Below are 27,289 nucleotides of genomic sequence, written 5' to 3'. Positions count from 1 at the left end.
CTCCTGTTGTTTTTAAAAACTGTCAAGTACCCTGTTTACATTTTGAAACATGGTAAGGGAAGTATATAAGGGGAACAGAGAGAAATACAGAATCATTCTAATGACAACCGAGATTGCAAATAGGGAGATCTATTGATGTAAGTGACACTGACAAAGAGCAAGTTGCTATAGTCTGGTGCCTAGCAACAAGCATCTCAGAAATGATGAAGCTGGTTGTTTGTTTGCGAGCTACTGCTGTGAACACACATGGAAAGTAGTTATAGAACTGTGAAACCTTGGACAACAAGGTGTTGGATGTCCACACCAGATCACAGGATCACCTGTAAAGCAGAGCAGGCAGTAATGTGAGGCAGATTCACTAATGGAGTACAATGCTGGTGTTAGCTCCCATTGTTGAATTTGGGGCTTTAAAGCAGATCTCCTTCATGTTCCCATGTTGACCCAACAGCATCGTCATTCATAACTGCAGAGGTCATGGGATCATCAAAATGGACCACATATCAACATAAATGTGTTTCATGGTAAGATGAATCATGTTTCTTGACACACCAGGTTGATGGCTGTCTCTGGATACCCCATCATATAGGTGTAAGGCTGCTCGAAACATGCACTGCTTCAAAGATGTAGGCTGGTAGGGGATGGGAGGGGTGGGGGGTCGACTATGTTATACTGTGGGAGATGTCTGGGCTTCCACAGGATCTGTATTAGTAATCAAAGGAACCATAGCAGTTGTGGTCTACGTGAATATCATTGTGGACCACCAGCATCCCTTCATGCCTGATGTCTTCCCCAACAGCAAGGGCACTACCAGCAGGATAACCTCTGTGTCACAAGGCCAGAATCATGCTACAGTAGTTTGAGGAGCATGATACTTAACTCGTGTTGGTGTCTTGGCCACCAAATTCACCTGACCTGAAACCTATGGAAGATATCTGGGATACTATTGGGTATCAGTTCCACACCCACTAACCACTGACCTGTAATTCATAGAAATTGTGTGGTCTGTGCACAGGCATTCTGGTGCCACATCCCTTCAGCAATCTATCAACCTCATCAAATACATGCCATACAGAATCATTGTTGTATTACTTTCCAAAGGTGGACCCATGCACTTTTCAGCATGTGGTCATAGTGTTTGGCTCGTGTATTTCATTCGGACTTTACATTTGTTGGTATAAATTGTTTCTTCTGTTTAATCTGTTACAAAAGCTGTAACTAAACATAAAGACACCAATTTCATATAACAAGTAAAAATATGAAATGGTAAATACCAGTATAAAACTTCTGAAGGAATTAGATACGTGTAATTTCCAAATTCACCTTCTTCAACTACACTGAAGACTGTCTCTCTTGAGATTTAAAGCAATATTTTTTTAAAAAAAGTAAGTTTCCCACCTAAGTCAATCGTTTGGTACAACATGTTAATAAGGGCATTGGAAAATGAATTTCTTGTACTTATATTACTACTGAAAAGCAAAGGAAATTTGTTGAATTATAACAACAAGAAAAGTTGTACTGATAAATGCATTACTTGACATACCTGAACATAATTTTGTGAGGCAAAGTAGTCCTGAAACCTCTGTTGCACCACACTTCACAATTATTCCTCATCAATACTACTAACTGTCCACTGTCATGATTTCTGACCTGCTCAAACCAGAATTCAACCACAAAGGTGACAAAAACAAGCCACAAAATCAATAGTAGTGTATCTTCAGACTTGCAACAGTGTAACTGTCACTGGCAGCCAATGATAACACATTACTAATGACATTAAAAGAAAAAAAAATTACTGTATTTTATGTTCAGTAACCTAAATGATCTTAAGGATATATGTGTTTTGTTTGAACAGCTGGGCCCTCTTCTCTCACTACCCAAAAGTAAAATGAATAACGATCATCCTTTTATATTAAATATGTTGCTATGGGAAAATATGTATTAATAAAAAATGCAATATTGTAAATATTGACAATGGTTAAGCCAAACTTTCAAAGCATTCATTTTAATGCAGAATGAGATTTTCACTCCGCAGCAGAGTGTGCGCTGATACGAAACTTCCTGGCAGATTAAAACTGTGTGCCGGACCGAGACTCAAACATGGGACCTTTGCCTTTCGCGGGCAAGTGCTCTACCAATTGATTGAAAGACAAAGGTCCCGAGTTCAAGTCTCAGTCCGGCACACAGTTTTATTCTGCCAGGAAGTTTCATTCATTTTAATGTTCACGAAGAACACAATTTTATCCTATATATCGTATGTTAACACAAGCCAGACAACAGACCAAGCTATGGTAAGCAAAATTCATTTTGCTCAACCATGATTATATTGTAGAATGAAATAGCACCCAATCACCCAAAATGTACATTAAAAACTGGGATGTTTTGCAACTTGTAATGTACAGTAAAGGAATGTTCTGAGGTACAAAAAAGTATGATTAAAGGTAATACTCTCTCGATTAAATTTCTTGAACTTTCATCATTTAAAATTCTACTAAAACACTTCTTTTGAATTAACTTCACACATAATGTAATACAAATTGTTTGTACAAAACTTCTTTCTCCATTTCGAATTATTGTTACATCTGATGTGAAGCACGTTTCCTGGTGACTTATGACAGCTATGATTTATAATGGCACACAATTTCACACTTAAAGATGATAAAACATTGTACACAAGAAAGAACAGAAACATTTATTTACAACCTATTCTGAGTGAACAGTTAGCAAATTAGTCTATTAAAAATAGGAACTTTCTTTCTATTAAAACATTCAAAACTAATAATAATACAGAACTGAAGTTTAATTCTAGTGTGTCTAAAACAGTTCAAGTGAAATCTGATGAGCTTTCTGCATAAAATTATATTCCTTAAATAAAAATATCCAGCAAAGCATTAACACCAATGGACATGTTCATGTTCATACCAGCAAAGGCTAATATTTCTCTCTCACAAGTTTCAGCAGACTTCAGGAAAGATTATCATCAATAGTTACTATTACACAAAACACAGTAAAACTGTTTTGCACCAAGTAATGAATAAAACACAGACACAATACTATAAGGAACTCATTAATGATAAAATGAAATCAGTTTCACATCAATGCGTGATTGTTACAGTCGAGCAGTAATATAACAATATAAATTCTTGATGTCGATTGATTTACGAAGGGGAGTCTGTGTACGATTCATACAATAGTCAGCTCTGGGACTCCAAACTAACTACATTAATGAACAAAACGTTTTAGCTTTTTCAGTGTATTTCCATTTATTTTGTATTACAATATTTGTGTAGTTTATGTTATTTGGAAAGATCACCTTTGTTATTTTTCCCTTCACAGTGCCATTTCAGCAATATTATTAAAACTGATTCTAAAAGCTTCATTGTGACATAGCAAACAAAGTTTTGTAACCAATTTTAGTTAATTTCCATCCATTTCATGTTGCATTTGTCCAGACACAGGAGACGATTTTTTTTTTTTATTATTTTTTTTTTCCATTCGGTTTGAACACTGTTACTCTCACATTCCAGTATAAGTATTCTGCCAACTTAACTTTCATTTACTGCAATAATAAAAGAAACACGAGATCAGTTTTACTGAACACATTCAATAGGTGGGGGAAAAAAACGAAAAAAATGTATGTAGGATATACATTTGGAGTTCACACGTATGCATTTCGCAATCACAAAAAAGAAGAGTTTTGGGAAAATGTTATGAAGTCTAGATATCATTATGCTAATATAATAACCTACACAGGCAAGTAATACTGAGAAGAGACCTACCAAATAACTAACAAAAATCCTGCCTGTTAAATATACATCAAAAACTTCCTCCACGTGACAAATTAAAAAATATATATGTATGTATGTACAAAAGAATACTTTTAAGTCATAAAAATACTACAGTTTGGAAGACTAACTGCTTGCCTACACATATCATACAGCTGGCACACGGTTCACACTCAGGGCTGTTGCAAATTTTCTAAGACGTAGAGGACGTTTCCTTCTAGATCTTGTGCGCTGACGGTAAAATCGGAATGCTAGGAACACTACTGTACAAGACATGAACATCAGTGCAAGAGGTGGCAGTAATGACAGGCCATCTTCCTCGTAGTTGCCAAGGCCTGAAAGGTCGTTTCGCCACCCCCCTTGTTCTTCAGAAAGGATGTCTGACAGAACACCTGGACCACCTCTTGGAGGTAACCCAAAGTTCCACAACTGTTGCTGGTCCTCATGGGCCAAAGAGAGGAGCTTCTGTGACTTATACAGATTGCTATGAGGAGGAGAATAATAAAACATCCAATAATCCATTGATTCAAACTCATAATTTATTGCTATGTATTTTTTGTTATAAACTTGGGCACCGACATTCAAACTATATCTGAACTTACGTACGTTGGAGCAGATTGATTCAGTGGAACTGGCTGTGCCCAAACAAGAGTTGGGCAAGGTGGCAGGTCTCTTGTTTGTAGGCTTCCCATACGATTTTCCAGAACTTTGGAATACCTGTACAAAATTTTGCTATCAATAACTAAATATCACACCAGCACAGAACATTATAATAAATCAAATTATTACCTGTGGAGATGGTTTCCCTCCATTCTCTGTGGAAGGTCTGTTGCCTTATTTCTGAATTCTGTTTGGCGTTCTTTGAAAACTGTGGGAAGGTGCCCAGTTGATGTAAATTCCAGAAGAGCACTTAACATCCAAAAACAATCTGTATGGAAGTACAAATATTTATTTCAAATGTAATTCTAACAATTTTCTTTAAAAAAAAAAAATGAACTTAGTGCTCGTAAGTTTTAACATTTTGAGGAGTTAGCTGTGTCTGCTAAAGACTCATTTTTCATTATTTATTTACTGCAAATGTCAAGCATTACTACGCAGTTATGATGAAATATTTTTTTCAAATGCAACATTGGAATGTATGTCGAAGCCAGAAATATATATTTATCTGGCCCATTTACAAATATAAAAGCCACCTCTTCTGTTACAGCATCTACAAAGCTGAGCATAATCATTATTAAAGGAAGTTCAACAAAAACATCAAACCACAACAGAAATGTACCAACAGAATGATGGTTGAGCAGTGCAATTTAATGTAAAAAAAAAAGCATACCTTTCTCCAAGTGACTGTTATCTAAACAGTTTGAATCTCCGTAGATCACAATGCGGCCACTTTTTTCTGAAGCCTTTGTTTGAAGCAATCCCAGAATTGGCACATTCTCTGACACACTGGAATCTTCTACAAGTACTTCATGCCCTATGATATAATGTGATAATAAGTTAATAATAAAATATTTTTATAGTAGCTCAAACATTCATGTTTAATTAAAACAACAAACCTTGGTCTTTCAGCTTTTGAAATACAACAGTTCCATTTTCTGGAAACCTAATAATGGATGTACCAGAAGCATAGTACATGTCATGGTCACCAATGGTGTACTGGCCTTCAAAGACTCTGTCTCCAAGGGCAATTCCCCACGAAGACAGCAGGTCATTAATTGCAGGTATATTTGCTCCACCTGTGTCTGGCATCCACCACTGTCTGAGAAAAATGAGAAAAGTAGACTATAACAGAACAATCAGTATCCTACTAACATATTCTGAAAACGATTAGAATCCCCGTGTACTTTAATAGTACAGTAACTACATCTCACTGTAAATTAAACTCATGAGGCACACAACCTGAAGCAAAATCTTACCTTGTATTTTCATCATAGAACTTTACTTTCTTCATTACTGTAACATTGTACCAATCTGCAAATACAATGAGAGAAAGCCCATTATCCACGTCTCTTTTTAGTTTAGCAAATTCTTCAGGGAAATATTCTTCTTCTGCATCAACTAGTAAGACTGTACCATACTGAGATGCATCAAAACATGTAAAAGGAGACCCTAATACTTCCACATAGTATCCATTGTTGCGTAAATGTTGATACATATCCTAAAAACAATAATAATTCACATTTAGCCAGACAAAGCTGAATTATATTGTATTTTGTACCACAGCTGGTGCTCATCCAGTGCAAATGGAACTTTAATAAAATTTTTGTCTTGTTTTTATTTTTAATTAAGAAGTTGAGAAATATCATAGCTCTCATGAAGTATAGAAATCTATAAACACAGGAAGCCCATTAATATGTAAATGGAAGCAATGTTTATGTGAGTTACCTTGAAATTTGTGTGAATATGATCACCATTCCAATCTAATGGATCATTCTTCATGCGTAGATTATCACGAGGAAAATATCCTGAGGGATACCGTAAGTTATGATACTGATCCCACAATATACGTTTGCTGGAAAGAAAAAAATGACTTGCTAAATTTTACCAGACCAGATATAGATCAAAATTTGAAAAGAGCAAATACAGTTTTTCAGTCATTTCTATTTCTTTTTCTTTCACAGATTTGGTGTGGTCTTACACCATTTTAAGCTTTTGCTAATTACTTCATCCTCAAATAGTTTACAAATAAAATTTAAATACTGTATTTTGTATATATTGGTCTTCATGTCCATTAAATTATTTGCCCTTTATTATTTCTGTTATTAAATTCTGGATGTTTTCTGACAAATTCCATCAATTAATCTCCTCCACTGGTATGATTTTACCAATGGTGTATTTGTATGTCTATTTGATCTAGCACTTTCACATCTAGTATTACTCAAACAGCTGCTGTAGCCAGCTGCTTGAGCTAATAACATTTGTTGCAAGAGGACTCAAACACTGAGACTTTGTCAGTTTTCTACAACCTTAATGGTGCTAATGATACAGTCTGAAGAGGAGAGAGAGGCTCATTTACAAATTTATAGAGATGGGACTCATAGAAGTCATACAGTACATGAACAAGGTTGTTCCCTGCCACTTTCATAAGAAAGACAACTAATTATTGATTTCTACAACGATTTGCACTGACACCCCTTCCTTTAAACCTATACATATCTGCCTTGCCATCTATAGAGTTCTGTAATCATCATGAGACCTACATTTGCAATAACACCTATAAGCCTTCAGCAAATTGGGACTATACTAACTGAACATTATACTCTTTTAAATAATTATTTTTGGAAATGAAGACAACAACTAAGTAACAGAAACACTGATTTGACCAGGAACACACTTGAAGATAGATGCAAACTATCCTGAGAAAGCCTAATTATAAAGTTTCAGCAACTGGCTTTAAATAATGATTCTAGAAATGTACTACTATCTCCTATGTATAATTTCTCTAGGCTTTGAGAGAACAAGAGTAGATTAATAAAACCACACACAAGGCATTTAAACAGTCATCTTTCCCATGATCCATATGTGAGTGGAGTGGAAAGAAGCCCTAATAACTGGTACAGTGGGAAGTACACTTTGCCGCACACTTCACAGTAGTTTGCAGAGTATGAATGTAGATGCTTTCATATAAACAACAAGATGGACAACACTGTCTTCCAGATGCCTTTTAATGTCAATGGTCCAAGGCACAACACAGCACCACAAGTATTTAAGAATAATAATTAGCTCATACTCTGTCTTTCGAGAAAATCTTAAAAATAAAAGCAGCTAAGGTACAAGTTTACAACAACAAAACTCAAAAGTTTTATTTAAGATGCTTTTGCACAGAGACTCAGATGCTCTGCTTTGGGCTTGGAGTGTACTTTAAAAAAAAAAAAAAAAAAAAAAAAAAAAAAAAAAAATGGCTTGGCCTTGCCATGAACACCATACATTGCTGGACTTCCGTCTGCTGCTTCCGAGGGCATCAGTTGCAGAAGCTGCATGTATACTGCCCACGAGCTCATCGCCTCATGGGACCGTGTTTTTATGGCATCTTGCTGCTCATCAGTTGACTACCTACAAGCTCCCACCTTCATAGGACCATGTCAGTGTCTATACTCCATGCTCCTCGCCACTATGTGCATGGACTTCATCTAGTGAGGACCTATAAGGCATCATCAAGGATCGACATTTCAGTTACTATCTAGTAGTGTGGACATTGGCTCTTGGAAGTTGTACTTGGTTCATGTTAATAAATAAACAATTGTTATCGCAAGGTGTGTATTTAAATACTGCCAGCTAGACCTTTGGCAAAAAGACACTTTGATAATGTCGACGAGAATAATGGTTTCGTGTGGTTATCAGTGCTCTTCTCTCATCTGCCATTATCAGTTATGGCGATTAAGCTGTTTCTCATGTGCATTTTCATGTTTCTCAAAGTGTATTTGTTAGTTCTGCTGGAGTGCAGTTTCGTTTTCAAGATGTTTGAGGGTTTTTCCAGTCACTGGTAATTTGTGTGTGTGCTAGTTCACTTTGATGGGGTGGCATATTTGTGCTTATTGTATCATTGTCAATTTGACTGATCCGATTTTGGCTGGTGTTCATTTTACAAATGGTGTTATAGTTTCTCAATTGTTGCAAATTTGTGAAAGTTGATTTTAGTAGCTGTTCTACTTTTTACACAGTTTAGGCAGTCCATTCATGTGTTGTACAAGTTTGATTCCCCTCACTAATGCTGTTAGTCTGGGCTGTCTTCAGTATCTAAAAGTTTGGGTTTGCTGGTAGTGTACATTCGCATCAGGTTTAAATGTCACTTAGTATTATTGTGTCTGTCCAATCATCAGAGCTGTCTCTGACTCACATTATTCAGTTACAGGAGCGGCAAATTCAGAAACTGTTGCAGAATGTAACTCAGCTTACTCAGTTTTTGAATACAAAGGCTTCATCTCAGCCTGCTGCTCCAGCATTCCTACTGAATTTTTTAGATGTCTGACAGCCAGACAGAGAACTGGGCCACACGCTGTCAACAACTGGAGATGCACTTAGAATATACGACATCCAAGGTCTGCAGCACAGTACTCACTTTATAGGAAGTGCGAGAACGGAAATCTTTCATTTGTGTTGTCAGTTTTTTCCAGACTCTTGTCAGCAGACTTTGATTTATTAGTGGAACAGTTAGATGAGCATTTTTGTAGTAACAGTCCCCTCTGTCTGGGCCATTCGCACACCACATTCTTGGTTCCTGACAAACAGTCTTCCCCTCAGTTTTCAAGTGAGCTTGATCATAGACAGAGTCCAGACTGGGTGTCAACATGTTTTGTGTGGGGCCTGACGGGCCACTTTCAATAGAGTTGTTTACAATGTTGCTGTGTTGTGCAGCACTCGGTTTCATATTCACAGAGTTTTATGGCAGAAGTTCCTATGCCAAAAGCACTGCCCTTGCATGTGATGCCATCGGACACTGACTCTCTTGGCGTCACTCTTGTCATTACCAGTTGTGTTGCAGTCGGCCCTTTTGTTATCACCAACCATGTCACTGATGATGTCAACTTACTCCTTGTCAGTCCTATTGTCACCAGCCTTGTTATGGCTGGCCCTCCTGTCATCAGCAGCCTTGTCGACACTGATGCCAGCTCTCTCATCTATGTAGTTGTCGCTGGTCCCGTGACAGCCGGCCTCTCGACAATCAAACCAACTCCTCCAGAGGCGGCACTCTCGATGCCGATGCCAATGCCACCACCACCACCACCACCACTTTCCCCGTTATTGCTGGTCTCATCATCGGCACTGGTGTCACTGATCCCCTGCTCTTCTGGGTCTTGGGTTGTGCCTTTGTGGAAATTTCACCACAAACACTGCCTGCACCCAGCCTTCTATGTCATCTGTGACGGCCAGCTGCTGTTCCCCTACGAGGGCACGATGTTTCTTTCGCTGGGATCGTTTTCTTGTGTTGTTTAGTAGTTTAGCTCAGTATATTCATCTGCCTATGTGAAATTTTTATGTGCTTTTTCTATTCTTGTCTCAGATGTCAATCCTCCAGCACGACATGCTTGGCAGTCTTGTTTGCTGTACCTTACAGTCTTATTCAGATGTTCATGTCAATTCTGGGGTTTCTTTTTCTGGATACTGTTTTGGTCTTATTCAATGCTTGTGGGATGCAAGGTATGTTACAGTATATGGCATCTTGGTAACTTTTAAGGCAAGTTTCCACAATGGCTGTACTGTCGTTTCATTTCAGTTTTTGCAACAGTCTGCACTGGTAGCTGTGTTTTGCCTCCTGACTTGGATGCTGCACTTCTCCGAGATGGTTGCACCATCTCATTTTAAGGGGAGAGGAGAGTGGTATATGTGTGGTTGCGTCCCCACATATTTAGCCACCATACTTATGTATGTGTTTTGTGGACCAGATATGTCTCTTGTCTCACCCTGGAGAAGAGCGACTGAGCTGTTTACCATCAAAGGTCCTGCAGTTGCCAAAGTGTTGCAGTCACAAGCACCTATTCGTGTTGGCACTGTCACGTGTCCATGTGACACTGAGCATGTAGACTTCCATCAGACAGGTACTGAGACTTGACTTCCACCCACTACTCCTAAGAGCACCGCTTCAGAGAAGCTGAGTCCACAAGCTCACCGTCTCCTGGAACTGTATTGTTATGGCACCTTGCTGCTCATCTGTTGACTGCCTACAAGCTCCAAGCTTTGTAGGACCATGTTGTCATTTATCCTCCCTGCTCCTCACCATAAGTGCATGGACTTTGTCTTAGCGAGCAACGGTTAGGCGCCATCAAGGATCAATGTTTCAGTTGCTATCTAATTGTTCGTACATTCATTCTCAAAAATTGTACTTAAGTTAGTTCATGTTAATAAATGAACAGTTGTTTCTGCAATGTGTGTCTTTTAATACTGCCAGGTACACCACCACTCAGCAAAGGACATTTCAGGCATCATGTACTAAAATGACATATACCACAACATCCTCCAACTGTGAATTGTCAGAAGACAGCTGGACTTAATTTCAGTCCTCTTATCTGGCAGGGAATTGATTGTACAATTAAAACAATTCACAGCACTGATGTTTGGTGAACACAGTACTATACACAGAGGTGACAAAAGTTATGGGATACCTTCTAATATCGTGTCAGACTTCCTTTCACCTGGTTTAGTACAGCAACTCAATATGAAATGGACACAACAAGTTGTTGGAAGCCCCTGCAGAAATATTGCTGCCTCCTTACCCATTCAGAATTTCGAAACTGTTGCCAGTGCAGGATTTTATGTCCCATAAATATTCGATGGGATTCATGTCATGTGATCTGGATGGCCAAATTATTTGCCTAAACTTTCCAGAATGTTCTTAAAACCAATCACGAACAACTGTGACCTGGTTACATGGTGCACTGTCATCCATACAAATTCCATTGTTTGCTGGGAACATGAAGTCCATGAATGGCTGCAAATGGTCTTCCAAGTAACTGAACATTATCATTTCCATCAACAATCGGTCGGTTAGAACAGAGGACCCAGTACACTCCATGTACACACAGCCCACACCATTATGGAGCCACCATTAGCTTACAGTGTCTTGTTGACAACTTGGGTCTATGGCTTCATGGGGTGTATGCCACACTCGAACCCTACCATCAACTCTTGCCAACTGAAATTGGGATTCATCTGACCAGGCCACCATTTTTCATTTATCTAGGGTCCAACCAATATTGTCACAAGTCCAGAAGAGGTGCTGCAGCGATGTTGTGTCGGTCTGCTGCCATTGCCCACTAATGCCAAATTTCACTGCGCTGTCCAAACAGGTACATTTGTTGTACACCCCACACCGATTTTCTCAGTTATTTCATGCGGTGTTGCTTGTCTCTTAGCACTGAGAACTCTATGCAAACAATGCTGCTCTCAGTCGTTAAGTGGAGGTTGTTGGCCACTGTGCTGTTTGTGGTGGGAAGTAATGCCTGAAATTTGGCATTCTCAGCACTCTCTTAACATCTTGGAATATTGAATTCCCTAATGATTTTCAAAATGGAATGTCCCATGCATCTATATCCAACTACCATTCCGTGTTCTAAGTCTGTTTATTTGCATCGTGCAGCCATAATCACTTTGGACACCTTTTCATATGTATCACCTGAGTACAAATGACAGCTCTGCCAATGCACTGCTCTTTTATACCTTGTGTATGCGACACTATTACCACTTGTATATGTATATATTGCTATCCCATGACATCTGTCACCTCAGTGTATAGTAATGGAATATGTGGTAGTTCTTTGTTCACGTGCATCATGACAATCTCCACGATGTAACAGTGCAGCTTCCAATCTAATACAGTAGCACATATAATATCAGAACAAATTCATCTTGAGTCGGAAAAAGCTTTTAGGCTCTTTCAATCTTTTAGTTTTAATTACCAGACAGCAAGTTTTCTGTTTATCTTGTAGCTGCATTTAACTTTCATTCATTATAGGTGGGTGACAGTATTCTACAAAACTGTCCCAGGAATGGCGGCCACAAAATGTTTACATTAGACAAGAAGTACTAGTATTTCAAACAACATATAGCAATTTTCATCACTATGAAGATATAGAAAGACATTTAACTGAAAAGTTAGAAAGTCACTGGCTTCAATCCACAGCTTGGAATGTTACGGTATTTCTGGTGTGATATGGTGGCCTCGAGTATAATCCACAGTGCACAGAATCAGATATTCTGTAATAAACTGTTCAAATATTGCTAATAAATAAACATTTGCTTTGGGCCAGTATGGAACACCAACTTTACATCTACATCTACATGACTACTCTGCAATTCACATTTAAGTGCTTGGCAGAGGGTTCATCGAACCACAATCATACTATCTCTCTACCATTCCACTCCCGAACAGCGCGCGGGAAAAACGAACACCTAAACCTTTCTGTTTGATCTCTGATTTCTCTTATTTTATTTTGATGATCATTCCTACCTACGTAGGTTGGGCTCAACAAAATATTTTTGCATTCGGAAGAGAAAGTTGGTGACTGAAATTTTTTTAAATAGATCTCGCAGCGACAAAAAACATCTTTGCTTTAATGACTTCCATCCCAACCTGCGTACCATATCTGCCACACTCTCTCCCCTATTACATGATGATACAAAACAAGCTGCCCTTTTTTGCACCATTTCGACGTCCTCCGTCAATCCCACCTGGTAAGGATCCCACACCGCACAGCAATATTCTAACAGAGGACGAACGAGTGTAGTGTACGCTGTCTCTTTAGTGGACTTGTTGCATCTTCTAAGTGTCCTGCCAATGAAACGCAACCTTTGGCTCGTCTTCCCCACAATATTATCTATGTGGTCTTTCCAACTGAAGTTGTTTGTGATTTTAAAACACCCAGGTATTTAGTTGAATTGACAGCCTTGAGGATTGTACTATTTATCGAGTAATTGAATTCCAACGGATTTCTTTTGGAACTCATGTGGATCACCTCACACTTTTCGTTATTTAGCGTCAACTGGCACCTGCCACACCATATAGCAATCTTTTCTAAATCGCTTTGAAACTGATACTGGTCTTTGGATGACCTTACTAGACGGTAAATTACAGCATCATCTGCGAACAACCTAAGAGAACTGCTCAGATTGTCACCCAGGTCATTTATATAGATCAGGAACAGCAGAGGTCCCAGGACGGTTCCCTGGGGAACACCTGATATCACTTCAGTTTTACTCGATGATTTGCCGTCTATTACTACAAAGTGCGGCCTTCCTGACAGGAAATCACGAATCCAGTCGCACAACTGAGACGATACCCCATAGGCCCGCAGCTTGATTAGAAGTCGCTTGTGAGGAACGGTGTCAAAAGCTTTCCTGAAATCCAGAAATACCGAATCAACCTGAGATCTTCTGTCGATAGTGGCCATTACTTCATGCAAATAAAGAGCTAGCTGCGTTGCACAAGAACGATGTTTTCTGAAACCATGCTGATTACATATCAATAGATCGTTCCCTTCGAGGTGATTCATAATGTTTGAATACAGTATATGCTCCAAAACCCCACTGCAAACTGACGTCAATGATATAGGTCTGTAGTTCGATGGACTACTCCTACTACCCTTCTTAAACACTGGTGCGACCTGCGCAATTTTCCAGTCTGTAGGTACAGATCTATCGGTGAGCGAGCGGTTGTATATGATTGCTAAGTAGGGAGCTATTGTATCAGCGTAATCTGAAAGGAACCTAATCGGTACACAATCTGGACCTGAAGACTTGCCCGTATCAAGCGATTTGAGTTGCTTCGCAACCCCTAAGGTATCTACTTCTAAGAAACTCATGCTAGAAGCTGTTCATGTTTCAAATTCTGGAATATTCCATTCGTCTTCCCTGGTGAAGGAATTTCGGAAAACTGTGTTCAATAACTCCGCTTTAGCGGCACAGTCGTTGGCAACAGTACCATCAGCACTGCGCAGCGAAGGTATCGACTGTGTCTTGCCGCTTGTGTACTTTACATACGACCAGAATTTCTTCGGATTTTCTACCAAATTTCGAGACAATGTTTCGTTGTGCCAAAGTTCGCGCGCCTGTAAATTTTAGCCAACCTTCGGGATTTCGCGTTCTTCTGAACTTCGCATGCTTTTTCCGTTGCCTCTGCAACAGCATTCGGACCTGTTTTGTGTACCATGGGGGATCAGTTCCATCTCTTACCAATTTAGGAGGTATGAAACTTTCTCATGTAAAATGTGTCATAGTCTCAGGATCAGTTTGGGAACATTCTTGCACACACATGAAATATCATTTGCCCCTCCCCCTTCATTTTTCCATGCAAGCGGCATATCCCCCCCCCCCCCCCACCTCCTCCCAATTCTTCCCTCTAACTGCAGTCACTGTTCCTTGGGTTCTTGGTATGACCTTTAAGAACAAATCGAAATGTAGTGAGTGTGCTAACAGATTGTTTTCGGTAATAATTATGATACACCCTACGTACAAATTTTTCACTAGTTTTGCCTTTGGCACCCCTCTCAGCGTGGCACTCCAAGCAGCTGATTCTGTCGCTTGGGCCCTTCTACCAGCTCTGTACAGTTTTTCCTCTTATATGCCTGCTTTGTAAGCTTATTTTCTCCAGATTTTCTATTAAATCAAAGTTACATTTTGCTATATGATGGACTCATTGTACTGGATCACATGGTGCGACCCACAGACAGACCTCCAGCCAAGAAGCTAACGTGTAAGTGAAGACAATCTTTTCAGTATGTACACTATTTGTTCTATCTCACTCTGTGTATAGGTAGAACACAGTCTACGATCACTCACACTGGCTGTAACAAATGGTGGAACAATCAGGCAGTTCCCGAGGCCAACACAAAGTTCAGAACATATCAAGTCACTGTAAGCATTCACAAAAAGCCCAGGGACCAATCTGAATTGAAAATGTAATACAGGCAAGATCAACCACTCTACTAAAAAATGGCAAATATCTAAGGCTTCAAGGAACTAATGAAACTAACTGACGAGAGTGGGGCTGCAGTATTTACAGGCTCTGTCATGTCAGTGGCTTGCTTGTGGCTGCTGCGGCACGGCTCATGTAGGTTGGAACATGTAGTCCTAACCTGAATGCCTGACCTATCCTTCATGCCACTACTTAGCCTGGCCCAGGAATCGGAATCACTATTGAATATTAAACCCCTTCCCCCCTTTAACTGGCATGTAGGATCGAAAATTGCCCAGCTTATGCCAGCTTCAGCAAGGAAGTAGAGAGAGAATTGCCAGAATCCTAGCCAAAAGCTCCCATGGTAGTTCCATGATGTGATTGGCTAGGTCAGATACAGACAGTGGGACTTCTGACCAATTGACAGATTCTGGTCTTGCCTGCAGGTAGTGGATGCCGCACGTGTGGAGATGGGAAGAATGGTTCGGCCTCCCTGGTCAACTTAGTCTGAAAAATCTCCACCTTCGTCGACTATGTGGTAATAGGTTCACTGGTGTTGGTGGGAGCCTAAAGTGGCTCAGGAGTGGAAGTGGTTCCAGCTCCTTTGGCTCTCACTGCCAGTCAATGTCGATCTCTTTTTGACATGTATCATGAGGGCGGAGTTTGTAGTGGTAGCAGGCAGGCTGCTCAGCAGGCTTGTCCTGAGCACTGTTGTGTAGATCTTGCCCAGTCGACAGCTGAAGGGAAGAAGGGGGCGGTATGTCTTGTTGTGGTTGGAGCTGATTTTGATGCCTGATCAGATGCTCCTGGCTGCCCGCAACCTCAAACATTTGCCCCTCCATTTTGCTGATGGTGGCATCTTGGGCCCATCCAGGCCCCAGCTGAAAGTGCCAGCCAAGAAATGGAAGTTCAGGGAGTAATAATGATGGGGTCATGGGTGGTGGACCTACCGAATAAGATGCAACAGGTTGAAGATAGTGCGGGGTCTGTGCTGGTGTGAATTTTGACTGGGCTATGTCCATTTACAAGGTGAAACGGTACATGGTGAAGAAGCTGGTGAATGCTTCCCCAGAGTCGGCTGAAGTCATTATCTTGTGCACCTGTGTTTCGAATGTCGCGGGATAGCAATGGGTGGTGGTTGGGTGCTCACTGCCACTGCAGTGACAAAAATCCTGAAAAGCAAATGCCTCAGGGTGGAAGATGCCCCTCTATTGGAAATATGGTGGAAGAGGGCACGAATGTCAGCTGCTGTGGTGGAGGTAGCCACCTGTGGCACAATTGGAAGGTTACAGAGGATGTCGACAATTAGCAACCAAAGCAATCACATTGCTCCATGAATGCACTCTTTGATAGTGTTTGGTCAAGGTGTGGCCACAAGTTCGAAATGTTGTGCTGGGGTGGACTAAATGGGGGGCGCATGCCTAGCAGTGGTTCAACATCAGGACAGTACGCACGATGCCGTGCTATGGCCTCCGTTCTGCATGTTCCTGAATGTGCTATGTGGAGGAACTCCAGTATGTGGGGACAGAGCACGGAAGGAACTACCATCCGGCATTCAGAATCATCCATAGCTAACAATATGACACCATCAGCAATGTTAAGCCTGTGCTGAAACGAAAATAACAGTGGTTTTATCACACCTCTATTGAGCACTCCTGACAGTATCATCGTCTCTGATGAACACTTGGCGTAGAGGACAACATACTGGGTTCTGTTACTTAAGGAGCCTTTGAGCCACTCTCATATCTGGCAACCTATTCTGTATGCTCGTACCTCTGTTAAGCTTGCAGCGTACGTGTGTGGTTCGAAGAGCACCAGGATGAGTTTACTGTACTTCCATGGCCACCAAATGCCCAGGATTAAAACCCAATCAAGAACCTGAGTGACCACCTCGATAGGACTGCTTGTGCCATGGTGCCATGGATTCTCAGCCAAGAAATCTAGTGCAGCTGGCCATGACACTGGAGTCACTATGGCTCCATATCCAAGGTGGTACCTTCCAGAACCTTATTGACTCTCTTCCTGCAAGTCTCGCAGGAGTCTGCACTGGTTATTCAGGCCTTCAACAGGTGGTCACATAAATGTGACAATACAGTTTACCACCACCAGAAACACCACCACAACATAATGCTCCTAATTAAATCAGCTGACTATAAAGCCTTCACACTAACTGCTCTATCAGGAGTGAGACACAACATATGAGATTTTTAAAATCAAATTTATGAACTAGATAATATACACATAATAATTAATATACAGAATGCCATAATTACTTATTTAACCCTTTTCTGGCTATGGGCATATGTATATGCCAAGCAGGTAGAGTGCCCAGACGGCTACAGGCATACATGGACACCCTGCAGGTAGAACAGCCAGATGGCTACGGGCATTCATTTACACCTGGCAGACAGGAAGCCCTGACAACTGGGCGCAGGAAGAGGTAAACGTGCACAAAGGAATGGCGACAATCCAACATTCCTGCCAATGCCATTATTAACTACTCCTCTTGGTGATGTCGGAAAGTGCTACAACTTTTACCTGCTCCTGGTTCCTGTTTGCTTACAAGTTGATCGAATACATACAGTTTGATTTGGCTGGTATTACACTATCATATTTATCAGTCCAACCTGATATATCAAATATTTATGTTACACAAATTTGATAGTGTAAGAGGGAACTTTGTCAAATTTCACCTTTCTTCAAAGAAATACGAACAAATCCAGGGGGTCACCGTAGATTTGATCATAAGCCTCATTCGTCTCCTGTTCACTGCAATGCGGAATGTAACCACTTGGAGTGCTGACATTGTTACAGCTATTTGATATCTGTAGTGTGTTTGTAAACATGGTTGAAAAGTTTAGTTGGTGTGTTCCTTTGTCTCTTCTTAGTAACTTTGCTGTGACTGATGTGTGTGTGTGTGTGTGTGTGTGTGTGTGTGGGGGGGGGGGGGGGGGGGGGGTGAGATAGGGTCACAGTGCATGCTATTTTAATCATGTGCTGATAGGCAGATGGGATATGCTAAAGGTGACTTCAGCTATATCCATCCACCTCTGCATCTGGAAACATCTTGGAGTTTTCCATTCTACGTTGTCTAATTTTGATTTATGGATGCACAAGTAAAAAAGTGTCTCATCTGTTTCATACTTTTAATTAATTTTCCAGTTGCTGGAACACTATTTTTATTAATTAATTTATTCAAAAATAAAAATAGTACTTAATGCCCATACAGTGTACTAAGCATTTATTTACCTTCAGATATTTCACTTTCAATGCTTTATACATCGCTTCAGACATTTATGGAATTATTTTGGTTGATGTGCACTGTATTGTTAGCTTGAGTAGCTCTCTCCTGTAGTAAGAAAACGGAGTGTTTATGGGGACAATGTTTTCTGGTTATGTAGCTTTCCTCAAGTGAGTACTCGGATTTTTAATACAAGGAGAAACTTTACTGAGCAAATACTAAAACACACTCTCATCCATTCATAAGTAATTTAGATAAGACCTGACATCCTCCACTTGCAGTTCTTATACCAAATTATCACAACATAAATCACATGGCTTCACTCAAATATGTTCCCCTTTCTTTAGCCACTTCTCTTCCACAGGCACACACAAAGCAATTGCTGTACAAGCAACTGCAGCACTTAATAAGTTGTTATTGACCACCACCTTGAACTTTGATGAAAACTACACTATGTGATCAAAAGTATCTGGACACCCCCGAAAATATACATTTTTCATATTGGGTGCTTTGTGCTGCCATCTACTGCCAGATACTCCATATCAGTGGCCTCAGTAGTCATTAGGCATCGTGAGAGAGAAGAATAAAGCGCTCCGCGGAACTCACAGACTTCAAACATGGTCAGGTGATTCGGTGTCACTTGTGTCATACATCTGCATGCGAGGTTTCCACACTCCTAAACATCCCTAGGTCCACTGTTTCCAATGTGAAGGGACATGTACAGCACAAAGGCATACAAGCCGACCTTGTCTGTTTACTGACAAAGACCACCGACAGTTGAAGATGGTCATAACGTGGAATATGCAGACTTCTATCCAGGCCATCACACATGAATTCCAAATTGCAGCAGACTCCACCGCAAGTACTATGACAGTTAGGCGAGAGGTGAGAAAACTAGGATTTCATGGTTGAGCGGCTACTCATAAGCCACACATCACGCTGATAAATGCCACACGACATCTCGCCTGGTGTAAGGAGTGTAAACATTGGACGATTGAACAATGGAAAAACGTTGTGTGAAGTGACAAATTATGGTACGCAATGTGGGGATCTGATGGCAGGGTGAGGGTATGGCGAATGCCTGGTGAACGTCATCTGCCAGTGTGTGTAGTGCCCACAGTAAAATTTTGAGGTGGCGGTGTTATGGTGTGGCTGTAATTTTCATGAAGGGGGCTTGCACCCCTTATTGTTTTGCATGACACTATCACAGCACAGGCCTACACTGACGTTTTAAGCACTTTCTTGCTTCCCACTATTGAAGAGCAATTTGGGGATGGCAACTGCATCTTTCAACACGATCGAGCACCTGTTCATAATGCACTGCCTATGGCGGAGTGGTTAAATGACAATAACATCCCTGTTATGGACTGGCCTGCACAGAGTCCTGACCTGAATCCTAAAGAACACCTTTGGGATGTTTTGGAACACCGACTTTGTAACAGGCCTCACCGACCGATGTCGATACCATGAAGAATGGGCTGCCATTCCTCAAGAAACCTTCCAGCACCTGACTGAATGTATACCTGCGAGAGTGGGCCAACACCACATTGAATTCCAGCATTACCAATGGAGGGTGCCACGAACTTTTTAGTCATTTTCAGCCAGGTGTCTGGATACTTTTGATAGCATTGTGTATGTTGACAGTGTAATACCCCTTTTTAGTACCACATCAAAGATCTTTGTCAAAGAAATCTGACAAATATTTGATCATACAGGATGTACATGAAGTCCGGGATCACTTTCAATTATTTATTGCACAAGAACCAAACATTGTACACATATCATACATATGTCATTTTCAAGAGAAACCATGAAAGTTGTTTTTTTTTTCCCATGTATACTGCTACGGCGTAGTTTGGTAATTTGCTGATAGTCAGCGCTAGTCGCAAACATTTGTGAGTTCAGGTGTGGAGCGAGCTGTTTCATTAAATACCTCCCCAATCACCAGACTTCACACCGTGTGACTTATTTCTGTGGGGACATATTAAAGATCTGGTGTATGTACCGCCTATACCACATGATGTAGCAGAGCTTCGGGAGAGAATACGGGAAGTGACTGCCACAGCTGACGATGCCATGCTGGGACGGGTATGGCAAGAATCTGATTACCCTACTGACATCCGCTGGGTAACTCATGGTTCGCATATCGAATGTTTGAAAAAAAAAAAACATTCAGAGTTTCTCTTCAAAATCCAATATGTATGATGTCTGTACAATGTTTAATTCTTGTGCAATAAGTAATTGAAAATGTTCCAGACTTTATGTACACCCTGTATTTCTTTGTCAAAGAAATATGACAGTGTAATACCAGCCTTTCCTAATGTACAGACAGCAAATGACACAAACATACATAATCTGAAGGGCATGAATTATCCTAATGAAATGAGAGCAGTACAGCATATACTTGCTGATTCTCAGCAACACAAAATCATGTGGAACGGCAAACAGCATGCAAGGCCAAGTAACTGTAATCTGATTTCCTAATCTATAAAGTACACGACGCATACATATACGAGGTGCGGCTAGAAAAAAACCGGACTGATGCTGGAAAAAACATTTATTTACAATTTCATGTTATCTCCTTCAATGTACTCTCCTCCTCGGTCTCTACACCGCTCCATACGAATTTTCCACTGTTCATAGCAATGCTGCAGATCATTTTCGGTAAGTCCATACATTACTTCCGTCGCTTTTTCTTTTACTGCTTCAACAGTCTCAAATCTAGTTCCTTTCAAAGCTGACTTGACTTTAGGGAAAAGAAAAAAGTCACAGGGGGCCGAATCAGGTGAGTAGGGTGGATGATCTAAGATGGGAATGTTGTGTTTTGCCAAAAACGTCTTCACTGACAACGCACTGTGAGCTGGGGCATTGTCTTGGTGAAGGATCCATGACTTTTTTCTCCACAAATCGTTCCGCTTTCTCCGTACTCTCTCACGTAGGGTAGCCAGGACGCTAATGTAGTAATGCTGATTCACTGTTTGTCCCTCTGGTACCCAATCAATGTGCACAATCCCTTTGATGTCAAAAAAAAAAAAACAATCATCATTGCCTTGAATTTCGATTTTGACATTCGTGCTTTTTTTTGTCGTGGAGAACCAGGAGTTTTCCAATGCATCGATTGGCGTTTAGTTTCGGGATCGTAAGTAAAAAACCACGATTCATCGCAAGTAATAACATTTTGTAAGAAGGTGGGATCACTTTCAATGTTTTCCACGATGTCAGAACAAATCATTCTTCGGCGTTCCTTCTGTTCAATTGTGAGACACTTTGGAACCATTTTTGAACACACTTTGTTCATGTTGAAACTTTCATGAAGAATCTGCCTAACACTTTCCTTGTCAACTCCTGTTAACTCAGACACTGCTCTGATTGTTAAACGGCGATCTTGTCGAACAAGTTTACCGATTTTTTCAATGTTTGCACCAGTTTTTGCTGACAATGGTCTGCCAGTGCGAGTGTCATCACTGGTGTCTTCGCGGCCATCTTTAAATCGTTTAAACCACTCAAACACTTGTGTTCGCGATAAACAATCATCGCCGTACACTTGTTGTAACATTACAAACGTTTCACTTGCAGATTTTCCTAGTTTGAAACAATATTTGATGTTAACACGCTGTTCTTTCTGTACACTCAACATTTTCCGACGCACAGACAAAACGTCAACTACTTAAAACAGACGCCACGGGCAGACTGAGTGCAGGAGGCAGATGAAACTCGAGCAGTAGGCGGAGCGAGAGTCACGTGACAGGCCACGCGACTTTCAGCCTTATTGCATTCGTTTTATTGTTTCACCAGTACTAGTCCGGTTTTTTTCTAGCCACACCTCGTATTATAAGCTGAAAGACCTTGAGTTATCCTCAGAACTGGCATATCAGATGTTTCAAAAGACGAACAGAGTAGCAAAATACTTGCAGTTTCTCAACAGCTCTCGCAGCTGTGTGGAACAGAAAATGGCACACATTACAGAGATCATCATCATTCCTTGGTGACAGTAGGAATTGCTGGCATGCAGCAGGTCCATCTGTGCTGGCACTGAGAACATAGCATGGATGGGCTGGCTCCATGCCAGCAATTCCGGCTACAACCAAGGAATGTAGATAGGATGATGATATCAAAACTGGTCATCTGCAAATAAAAAGTAACAACTTATACAAATAAAAGTAAGACTGTGTTTACTAAATAAATTGTAATATTATTAGAGAGCTGTTTCCTGGAACAATGTTCCACAAAATTTTAACTGTAATTCGGTTTCATATAAAGTGAAAGGGCATGAAATTGCCCCCAGAAATGCATATCAGTTGTTTTAAAAGGCAAACACTGTAGTTAAATACTTGCAGTTTCTCAGCAAGTCTCACGGTCACACAGAACAAGCAACGGCACATATGGCCAAGTGGCTGTAATTTGATTTCCTAATCTGCAAAGTACACTTGACAGCAAAAAAAGTGGGTCACTGCCGAATACAACCAACATAATGTAGCTGTGTTGCAGGTCCTCTAAACACCAAAACCCCGTGGGTTACAGTCGTTTGACTACACACAATGGGTACCACAAGAGACTACTAGAGACCAAAGGTCTTTATGGCAGTCAGTGTCAACTAATATCATCATACAAAGCATATTAAAAAACACGTTCTTAGCGATAAGACACCCCATAACACTCATAAACTAACTTTAATTATACAAGTGACATTCCAAAAGTTCTGAGAAAACAGATTATTTTACATATATCGTCCAGTAATCCTTAGTCAAAATTAAATACTTGAGACAATATATGGAGTTACAAAGCTGTATGACAATTGGAAAAAAACTTTTTCGCTCTCGAAAAGGTTTTCCATCCATGTGCTGAACGTCATTCAACAGCGAGCGGCTCTTGAAACTGGATATTGGACGAACCAGTGAAAAATCGCGATTAACGGCAACAAGCACTCTACGGAAATCTCAACATTAACAGCGAATCGCCAGTAATATCATTGTTCTCGTAACACCTCAACAGCTACGTGTACACAAATTTGAACTTCAAATAACATGACCAACATCGTCGTTCTGGACCTGGATTCAAACCCAGCACCTATAGCCATTGCTAATTAAGCTAAGCTTTGTTTGTGCCTTATTGAGACCCAATCACTAGGCATAAAGAGACATGAAGTATAGATGTTTGCACCAATGTCAGTTATCAATTCAGACACTGAAAATAAATGACGAAAATGTTTGTTCCGAACTGGGAATCCTGTCATAACAGTTACCTTCCTGGGAACTACCCCCAAACGACGTTTAATATGGTGCCATTCACAAGGAACAAGGTATGCTCATGTTTAAAATAGAAATGCCATCATGTAAAGCTTGTGACAAGGATGCGAACCCAGCACCTAATTGATCTGTTAACGAAGTACGTAAAATCAGAAGTTAAATATCAAATGTTTTCACCAATAGCAAGATGTCGGAACCTTAAATGACGATAGAATTGTTTTTGCCTGACTAGGATTCGAACCCAGCATCTAGCGCCGTTGTTTTCTAGCCAGGAACAGACGATAAATAGCTATTGTTGGTTCACCAGTAGCGAGATGTGCGCATGTTTAACTAGACATCAGGCGACGAAAAGTTCTGTGCTGAATGGAATTCAAACCCCGCACACGTGGTCATGAAGACACTTTAACTATCAAATTCTTTTCCAATAATAGCTAGGAGTGGCATGTTTGTACTTACAATGATGTGATGGAAAATACTCTGCTGGCTAGAAGTTGAATCCACAACATATTGTCGTTGGTGATCACAATGAACACAACATCAAACCCAAATCTGTTTTCGCCAATAGGATGGAGAGGAATGTTTGAACTTGAAAAGAAGTAAGATAACGTTTGATCTTGTAATGTTGTGATAAAAAGCTCATCATGTGGCTGTGAGCTGAAACGAACACGTTACAGCTGACAACGCACGAAGAGACATTGAAAATGCAACTATTTTTCACTAGTAGTTCGGACTGCACATGCTAGGGCTTGAAATGAAATAATGAATATTTTGTGCTGATCAGGATTCGAAACCATGTAGGTGCCTTTCGAGGAGACCTAGAAGAGTTTGCAATCTTGGGGAACACAGTGAAATCGAATTCGAATCCCAGTCCAGCACCACAATTTTCAACGTCTCAGTTTCAAATAAAGTAAAAGCCTTGTGAACGTACATGGCCATTGGTTCATTAAATGAAATATGTTTTCTAGTTTACGACGGCTTGCTGGTGACAGAGTCTCTGCCTTCCGAGGTTTCTCCATCTGTCACAGCTCAAACGAATGCCACTCTGCCCCAGTCGGCAGCGAAGCGATGTTGTCTTTACTGCGGATATTGAGCTACAGAGGTTGCTGCTGTTCTGCACTTGGCGTTACTAGGGGTGAAGGAGAGTTACTTGTGTGTGTTAAAAATCTACCACCTGACGTGAGATGTGAACCCACACATTTTACACATCAATACAAGATTAATCCACCAGACGACAGAACCCCCTGCCAAGCACATAATTATGAATTGCAGAGTATTCATTTAGATGTAGATGCTGATGTCAAGGGACGGGTAACAGGAAGGAGGGTGGGATCTAGGAATGGACAGAAGAGCAGAAGTGCAAAATATAAGTGTGAAATGCTTGCAAAGTATTGCTTACTTAGATGTGTGCCACAGTTTGTTTTATCTTAGGACTGAGAGATAAGGAAGGACTGTTTTCAGAACAAAGAATGGATTATAGGGAAGGGGAGATCAAAGAATACAGTTTCATAGGTGTTGAGAGGAATTATAGTAAAGACAGCAGCAATTAAAAGAGGAAATTTACCATCAATGGAAACCGCTAGATTTCTTTATAAAGTTTTGGGAGAATGGAATAGAAGGGCACTTGCGGCGATAGTGTCAGAGAGAGAGAGAGAGAGAGAGAGAGAGTGTGTGAGAGAATAAAGGAGATATTAACAATGAGTAAACATAATATGAAATCGTTTGGGTATTGTGTGGAGGACGGAGGGTGTATTCATGGATGGAGGGGAAGAGAGAGATGTATGTGAAATAACGAAAACTACTGTGGCAGAGTCCATCTCCACAGATTAGTTTTGAAGTATCTAGACAGGGTATAAATGAAATCAAAATAGAATATTTAACAAACTGCATGTTCAAAAGAAACCCACTTGAATTAAAAAGGCAACTCAAAGGAAAACTAACCCATATTGTATCTTTTCTGTTGCCACGTGATCTTCCAATAGCTCCCAATGACGAAAAATGACAAAAAAGAAGACATAACAAAACATTTTAACGACTCTAATATTTTATTCAGAATCCTTCATTATTTTGTACTTCTATAATGCGTCTTGGCATAGAATGTATAAGCCATCGGACATAACAGCCAGAAAAACAACTTCCTCCCAGGCTTCCAGGATGCAATCCCAAACAGCGTAAGCAGTAGTTGGTTGGTTTCATGGCCAGTTCTCTGTTAATGTTCTGGTGACCTCAGCCCACATGTTTTCCATGGGGTTCATATGAGCCGCCCGTGGCGGCCGGTCCATGACATTAACGCCACTCGTGGAGAGCCGCTGCTCAACAAATGCGGACTTGTGAATGGGAGAATGGTGCTCTTCCAATGTGACGTCCCCTTCTGCGTAGAGCATTCGCACTGACGGAAGCATCACATTTTCCAATATGTGGGCATACTGCAGGCTGTCCAGAGTTCCTTCTGTCCTGTGAAGAATTCCTGCCCCTCTCACAGAAATCCAACCTCAGCAGGTAACAGATAGCCGGCCACTTCTTCTCGTCGTGGTTACATATTTGCGTCGATGGTGAGTCCCTTGCGACCTGTAAACGATTCGTGGACCATCGTTATTGGTGGAAAACACCTTCTCATCAGTGAAAATGACATTGTCCCACAATGCCCTCAGATGGAGCTCCGCAAATGCTAGCCGGTATAAAACGTTGTCTTCGCTGAGCTCTTGTTTCAAGGCGGATCGTCGTGCATGCAGTCCAGCACCCCTCTAATGTCACTGGAGCTGGGGAAGTTGGTCTCCCGCCACAACTTCTTCGCGTTCAGAAAGGGGTTTTCTCTGCTCCTAGACACTAGGTCCCTGTCTTCCTGCTGTGAGCTCACTCTCTTCCTGCCTGAGCCAGGAGCCCTGTTGGTGGTGCCTCTCAAGGCAGATCCTCCACCACCTCGTTGCAGGGGTATGTGGTACACCATACCGTCTGCCAGTTTCTCTGTCGGAACATCCTCCTCCTTCAATGAGAGCGACGACTCTGTCTCGAATAGACCTCTCCCAGTGAGCCATTACGGCAGAAAGCCTGATGTGTATTTCTGCTTGCCGCTCTTGTACTGATGCCAGGAGAAGAGGTAAACATATTTATGTCAAACGGAGCGGCACAGACAGAGGCATGCAGCGCAACTGTGCTGGCTTGTCCTGGGCTGTTGGCCCACCAACGCCACAGCCAGCTCGCTCACTTCTGTCTCGCCTCAGCCAGCCTGGCTGACCCACAGCTCGTGAGCCGCGGATAGTACAGACCCGGGCCACAAGGCCACGACCACCCCTTGAAGGATCAAGAGTTACACCTAACCTACCCAAGTCTGTAGTATAAACTAACACAGCTACAGCTATTATGCTATAACATGTGCAGGCACACTTACAGATGACGATTCATTAAAATATTTGACGAACAATATGTTCACAAATACATTCATTTTAAACATAGCTACCACAAAATATTTCACCTAGCAGGCAATAGCATGATGCAGGAAACTATTCTTTCTTGTAAACGCTCTACATTAGATGTAGCCTTAAGAAAACATGTATTCAACCACGACAACTAAGCGGAATGTAAAAATAAATAGGTTTGGCGGCAGCTTCTCCAAATAATAGTATATACGTAGTATATA

At 41.0% G+C, this 27,289-nt stretch overlaps 1 protein-coding gene across 4 annotated transcripts in view; it reads right to left on the bottom strand.

The window, feature by feature from the left end:
• Positions 1-2,298: 2,298 nt before the first annotated feature.
• The window catches only part of LOC126483719 (membrane-bound transcription factor site-1 protease), a 132,274-nt gene continuing 107,283 nt past the window's right edge, over positions 2,299-27,289 (bottom strand). The window contains exons 11-17 of one of the 4 annotated variants that reach the window (XM_050106821.1): positions 6,168-6,294; positions 5,699-5,940; positions 5,339-5,541; positions 5,113-5,256; positions 4,572-4,710; positions 4,385-4,499; positions 2,299-3,556 (exon numbers count right to left, since the gene is read on the bottom strand). In XM_050106821.1, coding sequence (XP_049962778.1) covers positions 3,554-3,556; positions 4,385-4,499; positions 4,572-4,710; positions 5,113-5,256; positions 5,339-5,541; positions 5,699-5,940; positions 6,168-6,294 — 973 coding nt within the window. In that variant the 3' untranslated portion in view covers positions 2,299-3,553. Of the gene's footprint in view, positions 3,557-3,583; positions 4,267-4,384; positions 4,500-4,571; positions 4,711-5,112; positions 5,257-5,338; positions 5,542-5,698; positions 5,941-6,167; positions 6,295-27,289 lie in introns of those variants that run through there. The other 3 variants (XM_050106820.1, XM_050106818.1, XM_050106819.1) reach the window with 3 other exon arrangements.

This window comes from Schistocerca serialis, chromosome 6, assembly GCF_023864345.2.
Source record: "Schistocerca serialis cubense isolate TAMUIC-IGC-003099 chromosome 6, iqSchSeri2.2, whole genome shotgun sequence".
NCBI classification, from domain to species: Eukaryota; Metazoa; Arthropoda; class Insecta; order Orthoptera; family Acrididae; genus Schistocerca; species Schistocerca serialis.
This window is presented reverse-complemented; position numbering and strand designations above follow the sequence as displayed.